Source organism: Miniopterus schreibersii (assembly GCF_964146895.1).
Source record: "Miniopterus schreibersii genome assembly, chromosome: 12".
NCBI classification, from domain to species: Eukaryota; Metazoa; Chordata; class Mammalia; order Chiroptera; family Miniopteridae; genus Miniopterus; species Miniopterus schreibersii.
In genome coordinates, this window is record NC_138112.1 from 54,746,175 (window position 1) to 54,766,655 (window position 20,481).

Below are 20,481 nucleotides of genomic sequence, written 5' to 3' on the forward strand. Positions count from 1 at the left end.
GAAATGATATAGAGAAATATGTTACTTAATAGCCAAAACAAGGCAAAAGAAAGTTATGACTGGATGCTGCCCTGGAGAAAGTAATAAAAGGAATCAGAATGAGTACACACACACACACACACACACCATGGGGCTAAACTGTGGATCATAGGCTATACATGCTTCTGAGTTACCCACCCTGAGCTAAGAAAGAAATGCCATTTCCAGGGCCCAACCTATCTGGACCATTACAGACTCCACATACAGCAGAACAGGAGCCCACAGAAATACAAGAATAGTATTAGGCACTTTTAGGGCTTAAAAGGAGAGGGAAGCATTTTAATTAAAGTCTTTCTCAGTGTTCTGAATTTTCCACTTAACATCAAAAGGAATCTAAGAGAAGGGCGGCATCCCCAACTTTTGTACTATTTTATAATATCTACCCTATTTATTTAGATACTGTTAAGCTCTGGATGACAGACTAAGTATCTGAAAGATCTTGGCAGGCTAAACTACTAAATAAAAACCTTGTAATTAGAAATTTAGTAGGAATTGATGTATAAAATAGGGTAAGGAAGAAGTAGCAGCTTAAAAGCAAATTATGAGGAAAAATTGGGGAACTTTGGTTGACTTTAAGTTCAATATAGGTGAACAATATGATGCATCTAATAGAAATAATAATGCAATTGTAGATTATATGATGGCCTAAAAAAAAGAGGATGTGGACTGCTTTACTTGTCATTGATTGACTTGGAAAATTATGTACAATGTGAGGTCCCACAAAGAGAAATACCAAAAACAACCCAAACACCTCCAAGTAGTTGGAGAATCATTAAGGTACATCAGTGAGAATGGCAACAAGAAGTAGTTAATAATGGGTAATTCATTGCAAATTTAATTCAACAAAGAATTTTTTTGAGTTTTAATTCATTCTTTTAAAAAGTATTTTTCATTACTTACTACATTTCAGATACTCAACAAAGATTATGCTTAACAACTGTTTTTTGGATATTATTTTTTGAGGGTCCATTATATGCCCAGTCCCATAGTAGATATTAGGACATTTCTGGAGGGCATTAAGTATAAAAACAAAATCTCCCTTTAGTTAAAGAGATAAGCCTTATACACAAAACAGAGGTGCTATATAAACAAACGTACGACATGTGGTAAAGACAGGTGGTATCAAAAAAGTTATGAAAAGGAAGTATAAGTAAACAAAATAAATAAAGTGGGATTTGAGAAATATTTAAGACGCTCATGCAGACACCTGTTTGAAGCTTTGTGCGAGACCCAGCTAAGCCATGCCTGATTTCCTGACCCATGGAAGTTCTGAAGTAATACATGTGTTGCCTGAAGTTGCTAAGTTTGGGGGTCATTTTTTGCACAGCAATTGATAACAAATACAGATTTTGGATAGCAGGTAGTGTAATATATTCCATTATTATTCAAAATATTTCCTGCCCTTCCCTGAAGGAAAATTATACTTCCCCCATTATTCATGTCTGCCTTAGCCATGTGGCTTGAAATGCCCTTCCTTGGGGAAGGATTATATGTCCCCTTATAAGAAGATGACATCGGACTTGCTTTGACATAAACTAGAGCAGGTGCAGTCAACCCACAGCAACATGTAGAATCAGTGAAAATAGACCTCTGTATGAGCCATTGAGAGTTTTAGTGTCATTTGATACCATAAAATAATACATATGCTGACTGATGCAAGTTGCTGAACTTTAGAGAAGAATAGAAAAATTATTGAGTGGACATAAAATAATGTTAGCAAAGGTCAGGAAGCTGGGCACTGCACGAGTCATTGCACTGAGACATTGAAGGGGCCTGGCCGGCCCAGCTGAAACAAGGTGTGTGCTGGGAAGTTATGAGATGTGGGTGGTTATGCTGAATGAGTAGGGCCAGGCCACATAATGAAGGTGCTTGAATGTCAGGAGACAGAATGCATAGATTGTCTTGATATGTAAAGTTTTGAGCAAACAATAAAATAAAAAATACAGAGTATATTAGGAAAATTGCCTTTTGGCAACATAAAGGATTAACATGTAGGAATATAATTTAGCTGTCTAACTAGTGAATAAAGATAATGTAATAATATTTATTAATATAAACAGCTAACTGTATTTGGTATCTGTTGCCACAATAATGCTGTAAAAACAAACAAGCTCAAAGCTCAGTGGGATAAAACAATAAGCATTTATTTAGTTCAAGAGTCTGCAGATTAGCTGGGTGGTTCTGCTGGTCTTGGCAGGGCTTGCTCACATGTCCTGGAATTAGCTGGCTGTCAGCTGATCTAGGATGACCTTGGCTGGAATAACTGGGGTGAACTGGTTCAGCTCCACTTCTTTTTAAAAGATCATTTATTGAGGTGCAATTCGCCTAACACAAAACCAACCATTTCAAAGTGAACAACCCAGCGGCATTCAAAATGAACAACCACCGCCTCTATTGAGTTCCAAAATATGTTCATCATTCCAAAGTAAAATCCCTTACACATTAAGCAGTTTCTCTCCGTTCCCCTTTCTACCCAGCCCTGGCAAACACCAATCTACATTTTGTCTGTATCGAATATGTTTTAGCTATTTCCCATAAATGGAGCTATATGTCACTTTTTATGTCTGGCTTCTTCCACTTAGCATGATGTGGGTTTTTTGTTGTTGTTTTTTAAATATATCTTTATTGATTTCAGAGAGAGGAAGGGAGAGCGAGAGAGAGAGAAACATCAATGATGAGAGAGTCATTGATAAGCTGCCTCCTGCACGGCCCCGACTGGGGATCAAGTCCACAACCCGGGCATGTGCCCTGACCAGGAATCGAACCACGATCTCCTGGATCCTAGGTCGATGCTCAACTGCTGAGCCACGCCAGGCCGGGTGTAGCATAATGTTTTCAAGGTTGATTTTAAGGTTCATTAAAGCATTATCAGTACTTCATTCCTTTTCACGGCTGAATAATATCCCATTGTAGGTATATACCACATGTGTTTCTACTTTCATCCTTTCACAGCGAGTTGGCTTCTCCCTTTTGACTATTACCCACAATGCCATTATAATATGTATGTACCTGTGCTTGCTTTCTCATGTTTTCAATTATTTGGGGGTACACACCCAGGGGTGGAATTACAGGGCCCTCTATTGATCATTATTGATGTTTATCTGTGTTTCTCTTTTGGAAGCACCACCAAATTGTTTTCCACAGTGGCTGCACCACTTTACATTTCCACAAGCAATATGCAAGTAATTCTGGGGAGCAAATGACACAAAAAGATTGAGACTTCTAGAGGGGCCTTGACCAGGCCTTGGCTTTATGCTTTGATGGTGCTTTAATATGCAAGGATTGTGTGAGTTTTCTGTTTGTTTGCTGTTTAACCTTGCTGCTGTCTGGCAGCTTATATTGGGTCATGCAGATAAATGTACAGTTTCATAATTGTAATTTTACCAAAGGACTTGTACATGGAAAATAGGAAGGTTGGCCAGAAATTTTATACTAGGCAAGGGCTATGTAGAATTTTAAGCATGATGGGTCATAGCAGTTCAATGCAGCTGGGATTGTTTTCCAATAGCCTAGGCCTTCAGAAAATGCCAGGCAGGGAGGAGTGGATGACTTTAGTGTACCAAGGAAAACTGCGGAAGCCCTAGCACCCCTAGCCAGGCACGCTCGCCTTGCTGTGAAGGCTGCTGCCGCTTACTCTTAGGCCACGCCGTGAGCTTCGCCTGTTACTGTAGGTAAGTATGAGACTGCGATTCGGTCATTTTCAGCATTGGAAGTTGGAACATTTGCTGCTTTTCTGTGTTTTGAAGGCCAACCTGCAGGCCAAGACTTTAAAGTACAATGGCAGCTGAGTTCTGCAGGTGCTGCAGTGAGGTTCTGTCTTTAAATTGTGAGTACCAGGCCAGACAGGCAGCACTAGGTCCCCTGTCTCAAATTCTGGTCTTCACTATATTATTGAAAACTGCATTTTGGGCCAGAAAGCAACTGTGGATGAGCCGACCTTAGCTTCATAAAGCCTCTTCACAAGCTTTTAAAGTAACTCTACCAACCCAAGTTGGCTCTACATTCATTTATCACATAAATTTTGACCATGGTTCTAAATTTCAGAAACCCAAACTTCAGCTTCACCCACAAAAAGGTGGGGACTTATTATAAAGAGAGCTCTCTGTCTTCTTTGGTTAAGCTAGAGAATAACTCGATGAAAGTATTACAAATCTGGGAATAAGACCTGCTAAAGGAATCAAGAAGAAAGTAAAGTGGTTTAAAAAGATGCTTCCATCTTACAGACACACAGATACAGAGAGCAAACTGATGGTGCGAGAGGGGACATGGGGGGAAAAGATGAGGGGGAAGAAGAGGCACAAACTTCCAGTCATAAAATTCATAATCCACGGGGATAACATACAGTGTAGGGAAAGTCCCAATAGCACTGTGATAACTTAGTATGGCGATGGTGATTATCAGCTTTATTGCAGTGACCCCTTCGTTAGGTATATAAATGTTGAGTAACTGTTGGACACCTAAGACTCACATAACATTGCATGTCAACTATAATTTTTTAAATGTTTAAAAATTAAAATAAATATGCTTCAATCTTATGATGAGCATACAGCAGTGTGTGCATGAAAACAATTGAAAGACAGGCTTACTTAGCTGGGGGACGAAAGAGGTTGCCTTAGAATAAAGACAACATCTGATCTTAGCACACACCCCTGACAGGAACGAAAAAGAGAAACTGAGGTCCTGAAGACCAGGAATGAGGGTGCAGGAGACACATCCAAATCTAACAACTCTTAAAGAGGTTATTACAAAAAGAGAAAATATTTTAGTTCTTACAAAACCAGAAATGGTAACTGGGGCCCGGTGAAACCTAACAGGAATAAAAATATGATCTTGGAAAACAAACTCAGAACAATCCCCCAGAGGAGCCAGAATCCCAAATGCTGTCAGAGGTGGGATCTACGTTACAGGTAAATTAAATAAGAGCAATTGGAGAATCTCTTCTGAGGATGGGATGATTATACAGAGTGCACATAAAATCAGGACAGATTGGAGAAGGGATACTAGGAAGATTAGCATAAAACACTAAAAAAAAAAGTATTTAGTGAACTCCAAAAATGTATGGGCGTAAGATTAAGAAAAGACAACGGCAAGATGAATTCTCTTAACAGGGATCCAGGCAGAACAGTAACAGATCAAAGAGTCAGATCTAAATTAGATGCTGGCTGGTGGGAAAATACATCCTGAGTATGATTATTTAACTCAGGGGGGTGAAAATGGACAGGGCTGGTCTGAACAAAGGGTGCTATTGACAAGCTTGGGACTTATCGACTTTCTATCTCTCACTATGAGAGACCCTGCAAGAAAAATATCTAGAGGAAGATGTTAGAAAAACACAAGTGTGGACCAGGAAGCAAAGGGAAAGTAAAAGGAAAAAAATAAGAAAGAACTCCGCTGCCGCAAACAACGCAGCCCAAGCCTGTCAGAGAAGGCAGGGGACTTGTCTAAAAGGAACAGTGCAGTAGAGGCGAACCCCAGAGACAAATCCTACAATCTGCAGAAAAAGGGATCAGAAACATCGACTCAAGGTCAGGGGCATTCAAAAACTAAGGAAAACCATGTCTTCAGGAGGAAACAGCAGTAGTATTGGTCCTCACTGGGCACCTAAGGAGCCTTAACAACATGAACAGCTAATTCAATTCAGAAACCCACCAAAAGCTATTCGCCAATTGAAGCCAACATGGAAGTGAGGGGAAAGCTAATCCCGTGAAGTATGGTTCTTAGGCTTAAATAATTCTCTAACCACAGGCTGTTACAGCAGCCACTGTGACCCAGGAATGAAAACAGTGCAGCCAAGACAAGGTGGTTGCTATGCCGCAAGACAGGGCCCACCCTCAGTTCAGCTTGGAGTCCAAAAATATGGAACTCAGAGGGAAAAGAACATTAAGATGTTTAGAATACTTTCCAAAGGGAAACACCAGTACCTCAAACAGCCTTTATGACTGGGTCTGCCACCAATATAAGTTTCCACAGTTGCAAGAATGCAGTGCTCCCAGTGCTCTTTGAGAATAATGATGATGATAATATTAGCAGCAATAATAAAGATGTTATAATGCTTACCAAGTGTCAAGCACTTGTTCTAAGGACTTCACATATAATTCATTTAGTCCTTACAACAACCAATTAAGATAAGTACTATCATCTCTAATTTACAGATGAGAAAACGGACTCTCAGAGAAACTAAGTAATCTGTCCAAGGTCAGACAATAAGTGATATGACTAAAATGTGAACTCTGGCTCCAAAATCAGAGCACTTAACCAACACTCTAGGCAGCCTCTTAGAGAGAGGGGAAAGTGTGCACTGGTTAATTTTCCCCTCAAGATATTATAAATGCATAAGTCTATATAATTAATGCCTTGATGGAAGGTTGCTTCCCAGTGAGTTATGTCACAGGTCAGAGGCCCTGCTCAATGGCATAAATCAACTAGCTTCTTGAAAAGACTGACATAAAGAATGTTTTCTCTCCTTTGCCTTCCTCCCCTTAGACTCTGCTGTGCTCTTTGTCAACAGTCCCATGGGTCTGGATCATGCCAAACACAGGGTCTTCGACACATCATTTTGCTGGGAATGGCCACATTAGAAACTGGGGATTGGCTGCTGCTCTGAATGTGCTAGGCGTGGGTCTGATGTTGTGATTATCTTTTGGTTCAGTTGGAAGTAGAGCACATGATAAAGTTGGTGTAGACTCAACTCAACTTCTGAGGTCCCAAGGGATGACACCCACAGCAGGAGCCCAGACAGTCGCTACTGGAGAAATTCCAGCTCAAACCAGGCATCCAGAAGCCATCTGGCTGACACTGGGCAGAATAAAAATGAGACAGGACCTTAATTTCTTTGGATTTTAACTTGAGGAGTTTGAACTTATATTGGATTTTAACTTACAAAGGTAAGATTATTTGATTTTGGAATTCACTTCCGTGTAGACTTTTTAAATTGGTATTTTAATTTCTTGGGGATTTTTTAATTTGAATTTAATTTCACACAAAAATTGATAATGGGCAAGAGTTAACATTCAGATTCAGGGTATCTCTATGATATTGAAAGTTTCTGATTGAAATACGTTAATCCTGCCATTTGATCTCATTGCAGAATCTGAAGAACTTGTCAGAGAATATATAGCTATTTTGAAAACTGGCTGGGCACGATTCGGGGTGGGAAATGGGATAAGAAATGATTGTTAAGTGGAGCCAATTAGGTTAATGTGCTACTTTAAGTATCTTCTAGGGTCAATTTCATATTACCCACCATAATCTAAAGGAATCCACAAAGGAGCAGAGCAGCCTCCAAAAGTTCCTAAGACACTGAAGATCTTCCTCCTCCAAGTGGGAGAGGGAGGCCTCTGGTTCACCATATGTAATAATCAAGCCAAACAAGTTACAAAAAGTGGGGCGGTCGGGGGTAATGAGTGTTATCACACAGGTCCGTCGGGACCTGACACTACCTGCATGCGTCCTACCACAGCCAGTGTGCTGCAATAGCCAAACAGCTCACATACAACCAGCAAATAGGGGAATGACATCCATACCATGGGGAAGTTTGCGTGCTGAGTATACGCTTTTCCTTGGCAAAGGAGGCCGAGCGAGTAGGAGTAGGATTCCACACTTTAGCAGGAAAGAAAAAGACACCTGGCTTTGGCTGCTGTCCTGGGATTCCCTTCCCAGAAAGGAGCACTCCCGGCCTTGCATGCCTCTGTGGGATTTGTCCTCCTTCTGTGACTTCCTTAGAGGAAGCTCCAGGGCTCAAACCTCCAAGGAGATTTCCATCTGCATGGTCTCACGCCCGAGCATTGCTTCTGTGCAGCTTTTGCATCCCCTGAAGCAGCACTCTGAGCTGCCTACCCAGGCTGTTACACTATCCCCTAAGTTAATAATTATTATTTTTAGTTAGTATTCTGGTTTTAAAGGTGCACAGATTTTGAATGGTTTTCCTCAACTCCATTTTTCCATAACCCTATTATTTTGGCGGGAGTGATTTTACAGATTGCATTTTTCATGCATATATTATGTCCCAGCAGAAATGCTGTACTAGCACGTTGACCATATACAGGAGTATGGCATCTTTGCACAATGGTAGTTATCTTCTAGTATAGAAAGAATAGATTTATACAGGAGCCACAACCAAAGGACTTTGCCACATGTAAAAAAAAAATTTCTTTGTTAAACTCTTCTGTTTAGAAATCTAAAAACACAAGCAATTTTCATATCCTATGGGTTGTTAAAGGTTTTACCAAAAGTAGTTTAATGTCATGTCAAATGTGCTCATTTCTCAGCATATGAGGAAAATTTGAAAGTATATTTAATTCCAAAAAAGAATCAACAGATAGATTTTTTTATGTGTATCCATTACTTTTAGTCCTTAGTACAATTATGCTTCTAATCTATGCCTATAAATAAAAAGTAATTGCTATGATCTTAACATTACCATTATTAAATGACTTTTTCTTATCCAAAACAGAGCAAGAAAGAAAAAAAAAGTTATACATCAAATTGGATTATTAGCATTTATTTATTTAAATTAAGAGATAACTTTCACATAACACTTGACCTTTCCCAAGTTAAAGTTCAAAAGACCATCAAACATAAAAGTTTAGGCAACTCAATCATATGATGCACAAAATCATACTAACAAACAAAGAAGAAAGAAATGCACATACCTAATGTTAAGTGACTAGGGTGCTACAGACTGGAAGTTCCTCCAACAGGATTAGATTCTTTAAGTATTTTAAATCCTGTGAATTTGTTATGCTTCCACATGTTAGTAGTTGCATAGGCTAATTTCAGCTGGCATGAGCTTTTATAAGTATGCAAAAACGCAGGGCAAGGCATGCATTAAAATGTGATAATAGCACACTTCTGGGACACGTGAGCACGAGGCATGAATCCGAATGCCTGTGGCATCCATGAAGTATCACATCTCAAAGTCAGAGATTTTGTTTTGATAAGCAATTTGTTATACCATATTTGGGAGGGGGGGGGAAAAATCAACCTTCTAAACATAAATCTTTTATCTTAGCCAGGGTTCCTTATAGTTTCAATTCTAGCAATTAACTCAAATCTAAAATTTTAGGTGAGCTGGAAATAATTCAAAGCTAGATAGAATCTTAACAAAATAAGCTATTTATTTTTATTAATAAAAGTTTAAAAGTGATTATATAATATGGTTGAGCAGAAAGAAAATTTTAGCCAGCATGATGGAGAGGGGAAAAATGCAAAAAACAAGAAATCAACTTTAACAATGATACTTTCCCCACCCTTCAAAAAAAAAAAAATCCATAAGGCAAGGATTCCCTGTGTTACATGTGTCTTACAGGAAAATAACTATCTAATGCTTCTAGATAATGGGTGTTTGCAAGTGCTTTGAAATCTTCAGATGAAAACTCCTAATTAAAAATAATCATTACATCTAATACAAATATTTTAAATGACCAAGAAAAAATATATGTATTTTCTAAATACCATCTCAATGGAGATTAGGTTTTAACATGAATTTGGGATGAGACACACACAAACATTCTGTAGCACAGAGCAAGTTTAGATTTTTTTAAACACTGATTAGTATTTTAACCTTAGTAAACCATAACCTAATAAACAAGAAATTGATAAATTTTCATAATTTAATAATTTCTTTGGTATAAGCTTTCAGAAGAGAAAAATGAGAAATGGTGCTACTGTATGTGCAGAGGTTTTTTAAATGTTTGGGTTAACTTCTAGAAGTTTTTCAGAAGTTATGATATGTGCTTTAAAGCAATTTTATTGTATGCTTTTGTCAAAATATAAGACCTCTATCCTTATTTCTAAAGGCACTGATTTGCTAGTCTCTGAAAGCAAAAATACTATGAGTTCCACATTTGTGTTACAATTAAATTACCATTAGTAGTAATTACTATTACTTTACTTTTAAAAAATTTAGTTTTTATAACTTCATTAGTAATTATTATTTTAATGGTGCTACTATTAGCACTATTAAATGTGCTATTGTTATGGGCCTATCATTTCATCTAAACCTTAATTCCATGTGCCAGAAGAGGGCCAAAATATAAAGCGGGATACTCTACCCACCAGGCAACAGTAAGTGATAAAATGGCTATACTGGATACTCCCCTGTGTTTCTAGTATCCTTCCTTGTACTCTATAAAAGCAAACTTTCCTGGCTTTATCATCCTTAATCAATACTATTGAGTGATAACTCACATTTTGATACTTATTTTTTATAACTCTTACCTTTTTTTGGCTAAGGATTATATATGTGTGTTATATGTGTGTTTAACAAATTCATATGTTAAAACCTAATCTCCAATGAGATGGTATTTGGAGGTGATTAGGTCATGAGGGTAGAGCCTTCCTGAATGGAATTAGTATCCTTATACCAGGGACCCCAGAAATTACCCTTGCCCCTTCTAACACATAAAGACACAGTGAGAAGAATCAGGAAACAGGCCCTCAACAGACACTGAATCTACTAATACCTTGATCATGCTTGGTACCAGCCTATGTAACAGTAAGAAATAAATGTTTGTTGTTTAAGCCACCCAGCCTATGATATTTTTATTATAGTACCCCAAGTGGACTAAAACATGCTGAAATAAAAGATTCCCAAAATCTTAATGCCCTTTCATGATTTCCCTTTGTATAAGAAAAATATATTATTCATGTTATAATTAAACTGTTTTACTATATCTGCTTTCCTTTAAAATGTATAAAGTAAAAACAAAATTATATAAATGCCTTTCATACAACGGACCTAAACAGACACTTCTCCAAAGAGGACATACAAATGGCTAAGAGACATATGGAAAAATGCTCAACGACACTAATCATCAGAGAGATGCAAATTAAAACCACAATGAGGTATCATCTCACACCTGTCAGAATGGCTCCATCACCAAATCAACGAAAAACAAGTGCTGGAGAGGGTGTGGAGAAAAGGGGAACCCCAGTATACTGCTAGTGGGAATGCAGACTGGTGCAGCCACTGTGGGAAGCAGTATGGAGTTTCCTCAAAAGATTAAAAATGGAGCTTCCATAGGACCCAGTGATCCCACTTCTAGGAATATATCCTAAGGAACCTGAAACACCAATCAGAAAGAATATATGCACCCCTATGTTCATAGCAGCGCAATTTACAATAGCTAAGATCTGGAAACAGCCCAAGTGCCCATCAGTAGATGAGTGGATAAAAGAGCTGTGGGACATTTACTCCATGGAGTACTATGCGGCTGTGAAGAGGAAGGATCTTTTATCCTTTGGCACAGCATGGAGGGAACTAGGAAGTATTATGCTAAGTGAAATAAGCCAGTCAGAGAAAGACAAGTACCACATGATCTCACTTATATGTGTAATATAATAAACAAAATAAATTGATGAACAAAGTGGATCCAGAGACACAAAAGCATGGAACAGACTGAGGGACCTCAGAGGGAAGGTGGGGAGGGGGTGTGGGTGGGGAGAGATTAATCAATGAACTTGTATGTTTATAAGCATAACCCATGGACACAGACATTAGCATGAGGAGGGCCTGGGAGTGGGGTGGATGAGGGGTGGGGGTGGGGATAAATTTAAAAAATGCCTTTCATAATATTATCATCTAGTTTACAAAATCTTTGCCACTTACCTTTTGAAATATCTTTAATTTTTCTGCCATATAAATCAAAAAGATATCTGGCTGGTGAATTTAGATTCATTCTCATTGTGCAAGTATCTAAAACCTACAAAGAAAAGAAAAAAGAAAAACCTATAATTTATCACAGTGAGCTCTGGCTACATAAAATACACATTTAGAGTCCTTTCCATACTACACGGCAATTAACAATTATATTATAAAATTAAATTTAATGATTTATAAAATGTTTCTAACATATGAAATAAAAAGGCAGTTAAACCTGTTAAACGCCAGTTGTAGTCTGAAAACATACACACTGAAGCTGTCCACAGGACAGAGTTCTTCCAGGCTCTGGCCCGTTGCTGCACCAGAGAAGGGGACCAGCTGTGGAAACTAAAGGGCAAAGGAGAGGCTGCAGGTGGAGCTCATTAATGTGACCACCTCCGTCAAGACCTGACCGCAGCGGACACTATGAAGAAACAGGGCCAAGGGCAGAGTCCTTTATCCTTGGTCCGCCAGCGCGAAGCATAGCACCTGGCAAAAAGCAGCGATCCTATAAGGTTTTTGTAGAATAAATGACTAAAAATTAAGTCCTGATTTGGCTGGAAGAGTATGTTAAAGCTCACAGATTTGGTCAGTTTCAAAATGACTCATTATATACTGAGCTGTTTAGTAAAAATTTACATTGTAAGTAAATTGTAAAACCTTTTTAAAAATTTAAAAAACATATGCAAATATTAATAAAAAAGAGAAAGGAGATGCAACAAGCATTAAAAAGTGGTTACCCACCATTTAATAAATGGTAAATGTCTGGGGGATTTTTATATTATTCTTGCTATTTTCTATATTTTCCATTCATTTTACAATAAGAGGATATTACTTTTTAAATTAGGTTTTAAGGTACTCTCTTTAGCTTAAATTCTTTCCAAGTGTCCTAAAATAAATTATAAAAACAGTCTGATCACCTTGATAACTTACGTTGTTCAGGTACCAAAAAAAAACACATTTCAAGGTTTTTCCATGAGCCTGAGTCTCAAGAACTTCACTTTCAATAGTTTCTAATATGCTCAAGCTCTTTTCTTAATATTTGAATGTCTCCATCTGTTCTTGATGTAGCCCTTGTGAAGGTGTAACAATCACCTTTCCAACATCAGGGAAGACTTAAACAAGCACCAGCTGGAGAGAAAGTTTTACTTACAAGGTTAGAAAAATTAAAGTAGCAGGGAGAGTGGAAAATATCAAGTAACCTGGGACAGGTTTCATTAGGATTTTGGAAGTGACCCCCAGAACATGAAACTCCCCCTATTCATTTAAAAGCACATAATACATTCCAAATCCAAATCGAAAGTACTGTGTCTTAAACTTGTACTACTCACTGCTACAATATACTAGTGGTTTTGCATAACCAAGAGCTTTAATCCCTACTTTAAGATGGAAGCCTGTAATCCTGGTCCTAGCCAAACCAACTCATTTTATTTGTGACCATGGACATATTTAAACAGTTTAATGTGTATATTGAGGCAAGTTGTGCTTTCTTTGCAGTTTGGAGAACAACTTTCAAAGATTGTTATTGAACTGGTTTATCAGTTGCTGCCCAAGCGCTGTGTTGCATCTAAATGGCAAATACTTAACTGATGGATTTAATTTGACAAATTGCCCTTTACTGGATTCTATCAGATGTTCTCAACCTTTATTCTAACCCTACACGTGACCAATAATGTTCCCACGTGCCACATACTCCACGGGCATTCACCGGATTGTGTGTTTCTTGCACTTTAGCCGCAATCCAGAGCTCTGGGCAATTCTTCTGGGGCCTCCAATCTGTCTGCTCAGAGCGTGTCAGTGCAGGAGTTCACTTCCTGACCAATGCCACGTGTCCTCACAAGTCAGATATGATGCTCCCTAACTTGGAACAGCCTTTCTGATATCGCTGACCCTACCACTCTTTAGCCCCCTTACCCATGGCTGGGATTGGCCCTTGCTACCCAATCAATTAAGTTAATAACACTGGTGACTCTCTAAACATTAAATGTTCATCTTCCTACTTTCCCACTCACCTGGGTCAATTTCTTTAGTGACTGCAACACGTGAGTTCACCTAGGGCTCCTATCCCATGGACTAAAGCATTTACTAAAGATGCTCGAAAAGAGTATGCAAAACACACGAGAAGGTATCAGGAGAATGAGCTGGAGTTTTGTCTGTGGCTTGAGACAGAAAGAGTGGAACTTATTGACTGGCACTGGCATATGTTTTTTTAATACTTTAAGTGATTAACACAGTTGGCCTCTGACTAGCAAAACTCTCCTGTTGGTCACCTTCTTTCCTGTGACGTTGTGCCCAAGGATTGTCCCACCACCACCACCCTCGCCGACAGCAATGCTTCAGGGAGATAACTCAGTTCACATTCTTTCCTAGCCGATCATCCCTCAAGGCTGTTAAGGACTTACAGTTGGTCCCACAGACCCTAAATGGATGCAGCCTCTTCCTAGGTTCCCCACATCCTCGATCTTGCCATCCTTTGTGTTTAGTTCTCAATCTCTTACTTTTACAAATCTATTATTTAAAAGTACAACAAAGCCCTTTTGTACAAATCATACTCCCTAGTTACTAGTGAAGGTTCAAATATCAAAATGTTCTCCAAAGTTATAATTTACCAACTAAACTAAGTAAAATATGAGCTACTTAAAGATTGTCCCATTTACTTCAATTAAAATCTCAATAATTTAAAAAATACTTCAATTATTGCTGCTTCTGAGTCAAAAAATCAGTCAAGTAAAAATCACGTGGCTTTCTAACTCAAAAACCCCACTTTTCATTGTGCTAAAACACCACTAAAAATGTGCAAGCCAACTTTTAAGAGTTAAAGGAGTTTGAAAAGTGGCATTAGAAAATCAGATAGCAGAGATTAATACCGCATCAGCCACACTGTCATTCTCTCAGCACGTAAGGTCCTCGCAGCGTTCAGCAAGGCCAACCGCCAGCAGTCACTTTCTCACAGGAAGTTATCAGCGGTCTGAATCGGTAGCAACATAAATTTCTGTCAAAAGCCCCGGAATGAAGCCTCTACTTGCATGGCCATTCTTACATTTAACAATTGAAAAATATTTAATGATGCCATCTTGCTGTAATATTAAGGTTAATTAAAATACCATTTCCACTACTCTGTAACTGTTAAACTTGTTAAAATATTACTTTTACAAATTCACATTCCGTTCATGTCTTACAGTTTAGATTGTAGAGAACCCTTCTGATACTGAAATTTAAAATCATCACGCTGTAAAACCAGGCTCCTCTTGACAAGCACCTGGGAAGAGATATTCCACAAACTCTCTTGCTTTTTTAAAAAATTTATCTTTATTGTTGAAAGTATTACACATGTCCCCCACTTTTTCCCCCATTGATCTCCTCCACCCCGCCACAAACTCTCTTTAGTTTAACCTATTCAGTGACAGTTCTGGGAGTCACCCTCTCCTTCTACTCCTAACTAAAACCCTTACACTTCTTACTGCCTTTGGGGGGGTGGTAAAAATCTCTCACCTGTCCTGCAAGGCCACTCTCTCTCATACACTCACCTTTCAATTCACGGACTTTATCCTGCTCACTCTGTCATTGAGCATTTTCATAACCTCAGCTCTCTGCTTGAAAAGGTTACCATCCTCAATGGCTTCCATATGTACCCAGATAAATCCTGCTTAACTCTTCTCAAAAGACTTTCTTGTGCCACCTACTCCACATTTAATAATGTGGCTATTTTACAAATGTCTTTTTCCACCTCTAGACTAACTGCTCCGTGAGAACGTGGAGGACCATGGCTGATTTCATGCACTACTCTATCCAGGGCCTTGGCAGACATAAGCAGTCATGAAAATATTATGAATTAATGACTGAGTGAAAGTTAATACATATTATATCTAATTTACATTCATTTCATCATAAATTTTATATTGTTAAGAGTCGGTGTGGGACATTTACACCATGGAATACTACATAGCTGTAAAGAAGAAGGATCTCGTACCCTTTGGGACAGTATGGAAGGGCCTGGAGGAAATTATGCTAAGCGAAATAAGCCAGGCAGAGAAACACAAACATCACATGATCTCGCTTATCTGTGGAACCTAAAGAACTTAATAAACTGAGGAATAGCTATGATTTTCTTTATTGATCTAAGTTAATTATGGTGGTCCCATGTCCCTTGTCAGTTTGAGGGTGGACACATTTTAGTGTAGTTCTGGCCAATGAGACTTGAGAAGGGGATTCTAGGAAAGTCCTCTTCAATCACATGGAAGAAATTATTCTTTTCTACCTCTGGACAAAGTTGTGCCTGGCTGTGTAGTAGACATCCTGTAACCAATGTATAAGAGAGCACAAAATCCAAAACATTATTGAATCTCATCGGATTATGCATGGAACTGCCCTATCTTTGGATTTCTTGCTTTCTTTTTACTTAAGTCTATTTAAATCAGGATTTTTCTGTTATTTGCAGATAAAGTCATCTTAACTGACAGAAGGAAAAAAAATTTGGCCCAGGTTCCTCAAGTGAGAAAAATTGCTTCGGCTAACTTAATGAGTATTTGTACAGAAAATATAACAGTATTCAGTATATAAACCCAAGAAGCAAACCATTTAATTAAGTACCTACAAAAGAATATTAGAAGAAATTTAGCAAGCTGAAAACTGTGAAAATGAATGGATAATTATGAAGCTAACTCACTGGATTACTAAAAATATTCCACCATTGGCAATTAATTATACTTGTCCAGTAAAAGCTAACTACAGTTTACCATGAATATTTTCAGAAAGTTAATCTGTTTTTATAAACTTTTATTTTGCTAACTGAAAGATTGTCAAATACATTATGAATTTTAAAAGAATTAAAATGTAATAAAATGTACTTGGCATAACTCTCTGCTAAGACCAACATTTTAAAATGACTAACAATAAAAATTATGATTGTTATTTTAACCTGAAGATGCCAGGAGATGGGGTTGAATTTATACCCATCTTATTAAGTAGCATAAAGGTACTTTTCTGAATAAATCCTGGAGATAAATTTACTGGCTGTTACTTATCTTATTCTCATAAGAGTAAATGATAGAATGCACACCAAACCTAGTTACTTGCTCTTACTAGTAATGAACATGACTATGATTTGTAAAAGCAATTATTTCTTGTGAATTTGAAATGTAGGTGTTCTGGCATTTTATTATTAAAATGTGAATGAGAAGTAGATAACCAGAGGAGATTTTCTAAATAATCTATTAATACATTCTCCTTGGATATTTTATACTTAACTGATCTCTTCTTAAGAATAATTAAATAGCCCAGATTACTTTTTCATTTCTGTAATTCTAACCTTGTTTTTGTTTGCTTTTTAATCTACTATTTTGATGTATAATTTACATGAAATAAACTGTATCTATTTTAAGTGCACCATTCAATGCAGGTAGAAAAAGGCATTGGTGTAGCCACCACCACAATCAAGATAAAGAATATATCCACCACTCTCCAAAATTCCTCATGCTCTTTCCCAAACACAATTCAGCACTCCTGGCCCAGGTAACCACTGTTAGTCTGCCCTACAGTTTCATATAAATGGAATCATACAGCGTGCCAGGTTTCGTATCTGGCTGCTTTTATTTATCACAACGTTTGTTCCTTTTTATTGCTGAAGAGCAATCATTGGTATGAACATATATTACAATGTGTTTATCCATTCACTTTATTGATGGATGTTCTTGGGTTGTTTCTAGTTTTGGATTATCATAAATAAAGCTACTCTGAACATTTACCTAGAAGTCTTTGTATTGACATATATTATTTCTCATGGGTAAATTCAACAGGTCCTCAAATAACATAATTTTGTTCAACATTATAACTTGATGAGATGCCCTAAAAACTTAACTCTTGTTTCTATCAATTAGCCTTTGGTAAAATCGGTTTAAATTTCATGTTGTTTCTCTTCAAGTCCCAGGAGCTATCAATGACATTGACAACTTACTGTACCTAGAAAAGGGCTGCTAGAATGTATGGTAGGAGTATGTTTATAAGAAATTGCCAGATTGGTTTGCAATTAGCTAGACTTCCTCATTAGCTATACCTGAGACTTTCAGTAGCTCCCAATTTTCACTATTTACAATATTTATAATATCTAGATTTACAATATTTAGTATTGTCAGCCTTTTTTAAATTTTAGCCATGCTAATGTGTATAGTGGTAATTCAGTGTGGATTTAATTTGCATTCTAAGATGATTAATAATAGAATACCTTTTTATGTGCTTCTCAATTTCTATGTCCAGATTTTCTTCTAGTTTAAAGGCATCTGAAAAAGTCTATTATTTATTTATACCATGACAGTCATACATGAATAGTTTCCTCTCTATTTATGTGGTTTTTCAGTAATAACAGAAAAAAGTCATTATAACAAAGTATGCTCATATACAAATATTGAGGGAATATTTATGTTTTCTAAGTCACACGTGCTACACATAGGCCACTCCCTTCCTGCTAACTGTAGACATGTTCCTCTCCCTGGTTTCTGAGCTCCCTGCCCTAGTTCTAGTCTAGCAGTCAGTGGTATAAGAGAACAAACAAAGAAATAGATGAAGATTTCCATAAATTAGCAAGTTTGATATTTAGAACACTAGAACAAGAGCTCTCAAACTTTAGTCAGGCTAGAAATCATCCGGAGACATCTGTTGAAATTCAAATTCTCAGGCCCCAAACTCAAGAGATTCTTAATTCAATAGGCTTGGAGTGGGACCCAGCAGCCTGAATGTTTAGCACGGAGCCGAGATGGTTCTGATGCAGGTGATCTGTCGACCATACTTTTAAGAAACGCTGCAGATCTTTGCCTGCAATAAGTCTGTGTTGCCTTCGGGTGAGAAAAGGGAGTATTCTGTTCCCATTCAAGTAGCTTGAAACTATGTTTTCCAAAGTGGGGTGTGCAAATCTTTTTGATTTTGTACTTAGGATTGAAATACAGTCTTTTCCCCTTAGCTCCATTCTGAGCTCAGAGGAGACTTTATGCTTTAACTACCTTATTTTACCAACAATCTTCAGTGATTCTCTCCTTATCCCACTGTAATAACCTTCCCCATATTAGGTTTACATTCTACTTCATTTTTATAGTACTTAGTGATGTAAAATTTCTAAATAATCTAAATTACTGTTTAAAAATTTTAGTAATCTAAAAATAGCTATTAGTCCCAACATTCCTATTGTGTTATTATAAAAGAGAAAATAATTTGTGTTTCTCCTATGAGTATGCCAACTTGTTGTTCCTATTACGGATTTGGTATTAAGTCTATAAATAGCGCATTATCCTGTGATTATCAACAAAACTTTCAAAATTTAAATTGTTATTTACCAAATAATTAGCTTAGCCTTATTTTTTTCCCTCCAAAACGTTCTATTGACACCCGAAGCCAACATCCTATTGCCTCCTCTCCTTTACCTCATTTTTAAAATTAGATAGATATTTACAAATATAGTTATTATTGAATCATTCCCTGAGTTTTATAATTTGTAAAAATTCTTTAAATTCTACAAATTGTAAAAAGAAAAACTAAATAAACTAAAGAATGTCTTGATCATCCAGTTTTAAGTAAATTGCTCTCTACAGCCAAAAAGCAAAACAGCAGTAACATTTTTATTTACACTCAACCTTTCATCTAAGAACATGTAATCTGTGACCATTACCCCAATTTTACCACCAAGGCATAGAATTACAGAGACTGGGCTGAAGGGGACTCGAGAGGTTATCTAATCTAGCGTCTATCTCCAGGAGTGACTGCATTTTAACAGCCCAAGGGATACGTCCATCTTCTCTATTTTCCAAAATCCCCAGGGAAGATGTTACAACTTGCCTTAGCAATCTGCTCTGGTGTGTAATATCCCTTGTTTTACTCATAACCCCAATCTGCAGATAAGAAGGACACAACACCTACTTCCCCAGCTTCTCAGGAGATGCTCTTACCCAGCTGTGGTTATAACACAACCACAAAGATAAGCAGGTGAGGAAAAAAGACATTGATAACGAAAATCTCCAATATCTAGTCAGCTCTTCATCTGTTTCAAGCAGTTGAAATCAGTCAGTCAGAGAAAAACAAGTATCACATGATCTCACTCATATGTGGAATCTAATGAACAAAATTAGCTGATGGACAAAACAGATCCAGAGATATAGAAGCATGGAGCAGTCGGATGAATTTCAGAGGGAAGGCGGGGGTGGGGGGGGGGAGATGAATCAAAGAACTTAGACGCATATATGCATGACCTATGGACACAGACAACGGTGTGGGGAAGGCCTGGGGGGGCGAGGGGGTGCTGGGTGGAGGGGATCAATGGAGAGGAAAAAAGGGGACAATTGTAATATTTTCAATAATAAAGATAAATAAAATTAAAAAAGAATATAGAGGAACTATATAACCTCAAATTTTAAAAGGTACATTTAAAAAATAAACATTGAACTATATAACATCTTAATAAAATAAAATAAATAAAAAATAACCTGGTATAACAAAATGATTTACACCTGTCTTGATTTCATAATAAATATTTCCCATTAGTAAGAAAAATACTTTCTAACTGTTAGATTTCTAACTATTTATGAGTCCTAAAGATAAGAATGGCGAATATTTATTGGGAACTCTCTGGGTGCCAGGCATTGTAGTCCATGAATAATGTCACATTGAATCCTCATATCAATTCTATGAGTTTGGCATTACTGTTAGCCCATTTTTTAGATGAAGAAATAGAGACTCAGAGAAGTTAAGTTGTCCAAGGACTCAGAGACAGTGAATGATGAAGAGAAGATTAAAACCAAGACAGTTTCGTTATATTTTAA

General features: G+C 37.4%; 1 protein-coding gene across 1 annotated transcript in view; it reads right to left on the minus strand.

Moving 5' to 3' along the window:
• DCDC1 (doublecortin domain containing 1) overlaps positions 1 to 20,481 on the minus strand; it is a 279,224-nt gene that overhangs the window by 213,984 nt on the left and 44,759 nt on the right. The window contains exon 8 of the mRNA XM_081153073.1: positions 11,648 to 11,741. Coding sequence (XP_081009199.1) covers positions 11,648 to 11,741 — 94 coding nt within the window. The remainder of the gene's footprint in view (positions 1 to 11,647; positions 11,742 to 20,481) is intronic.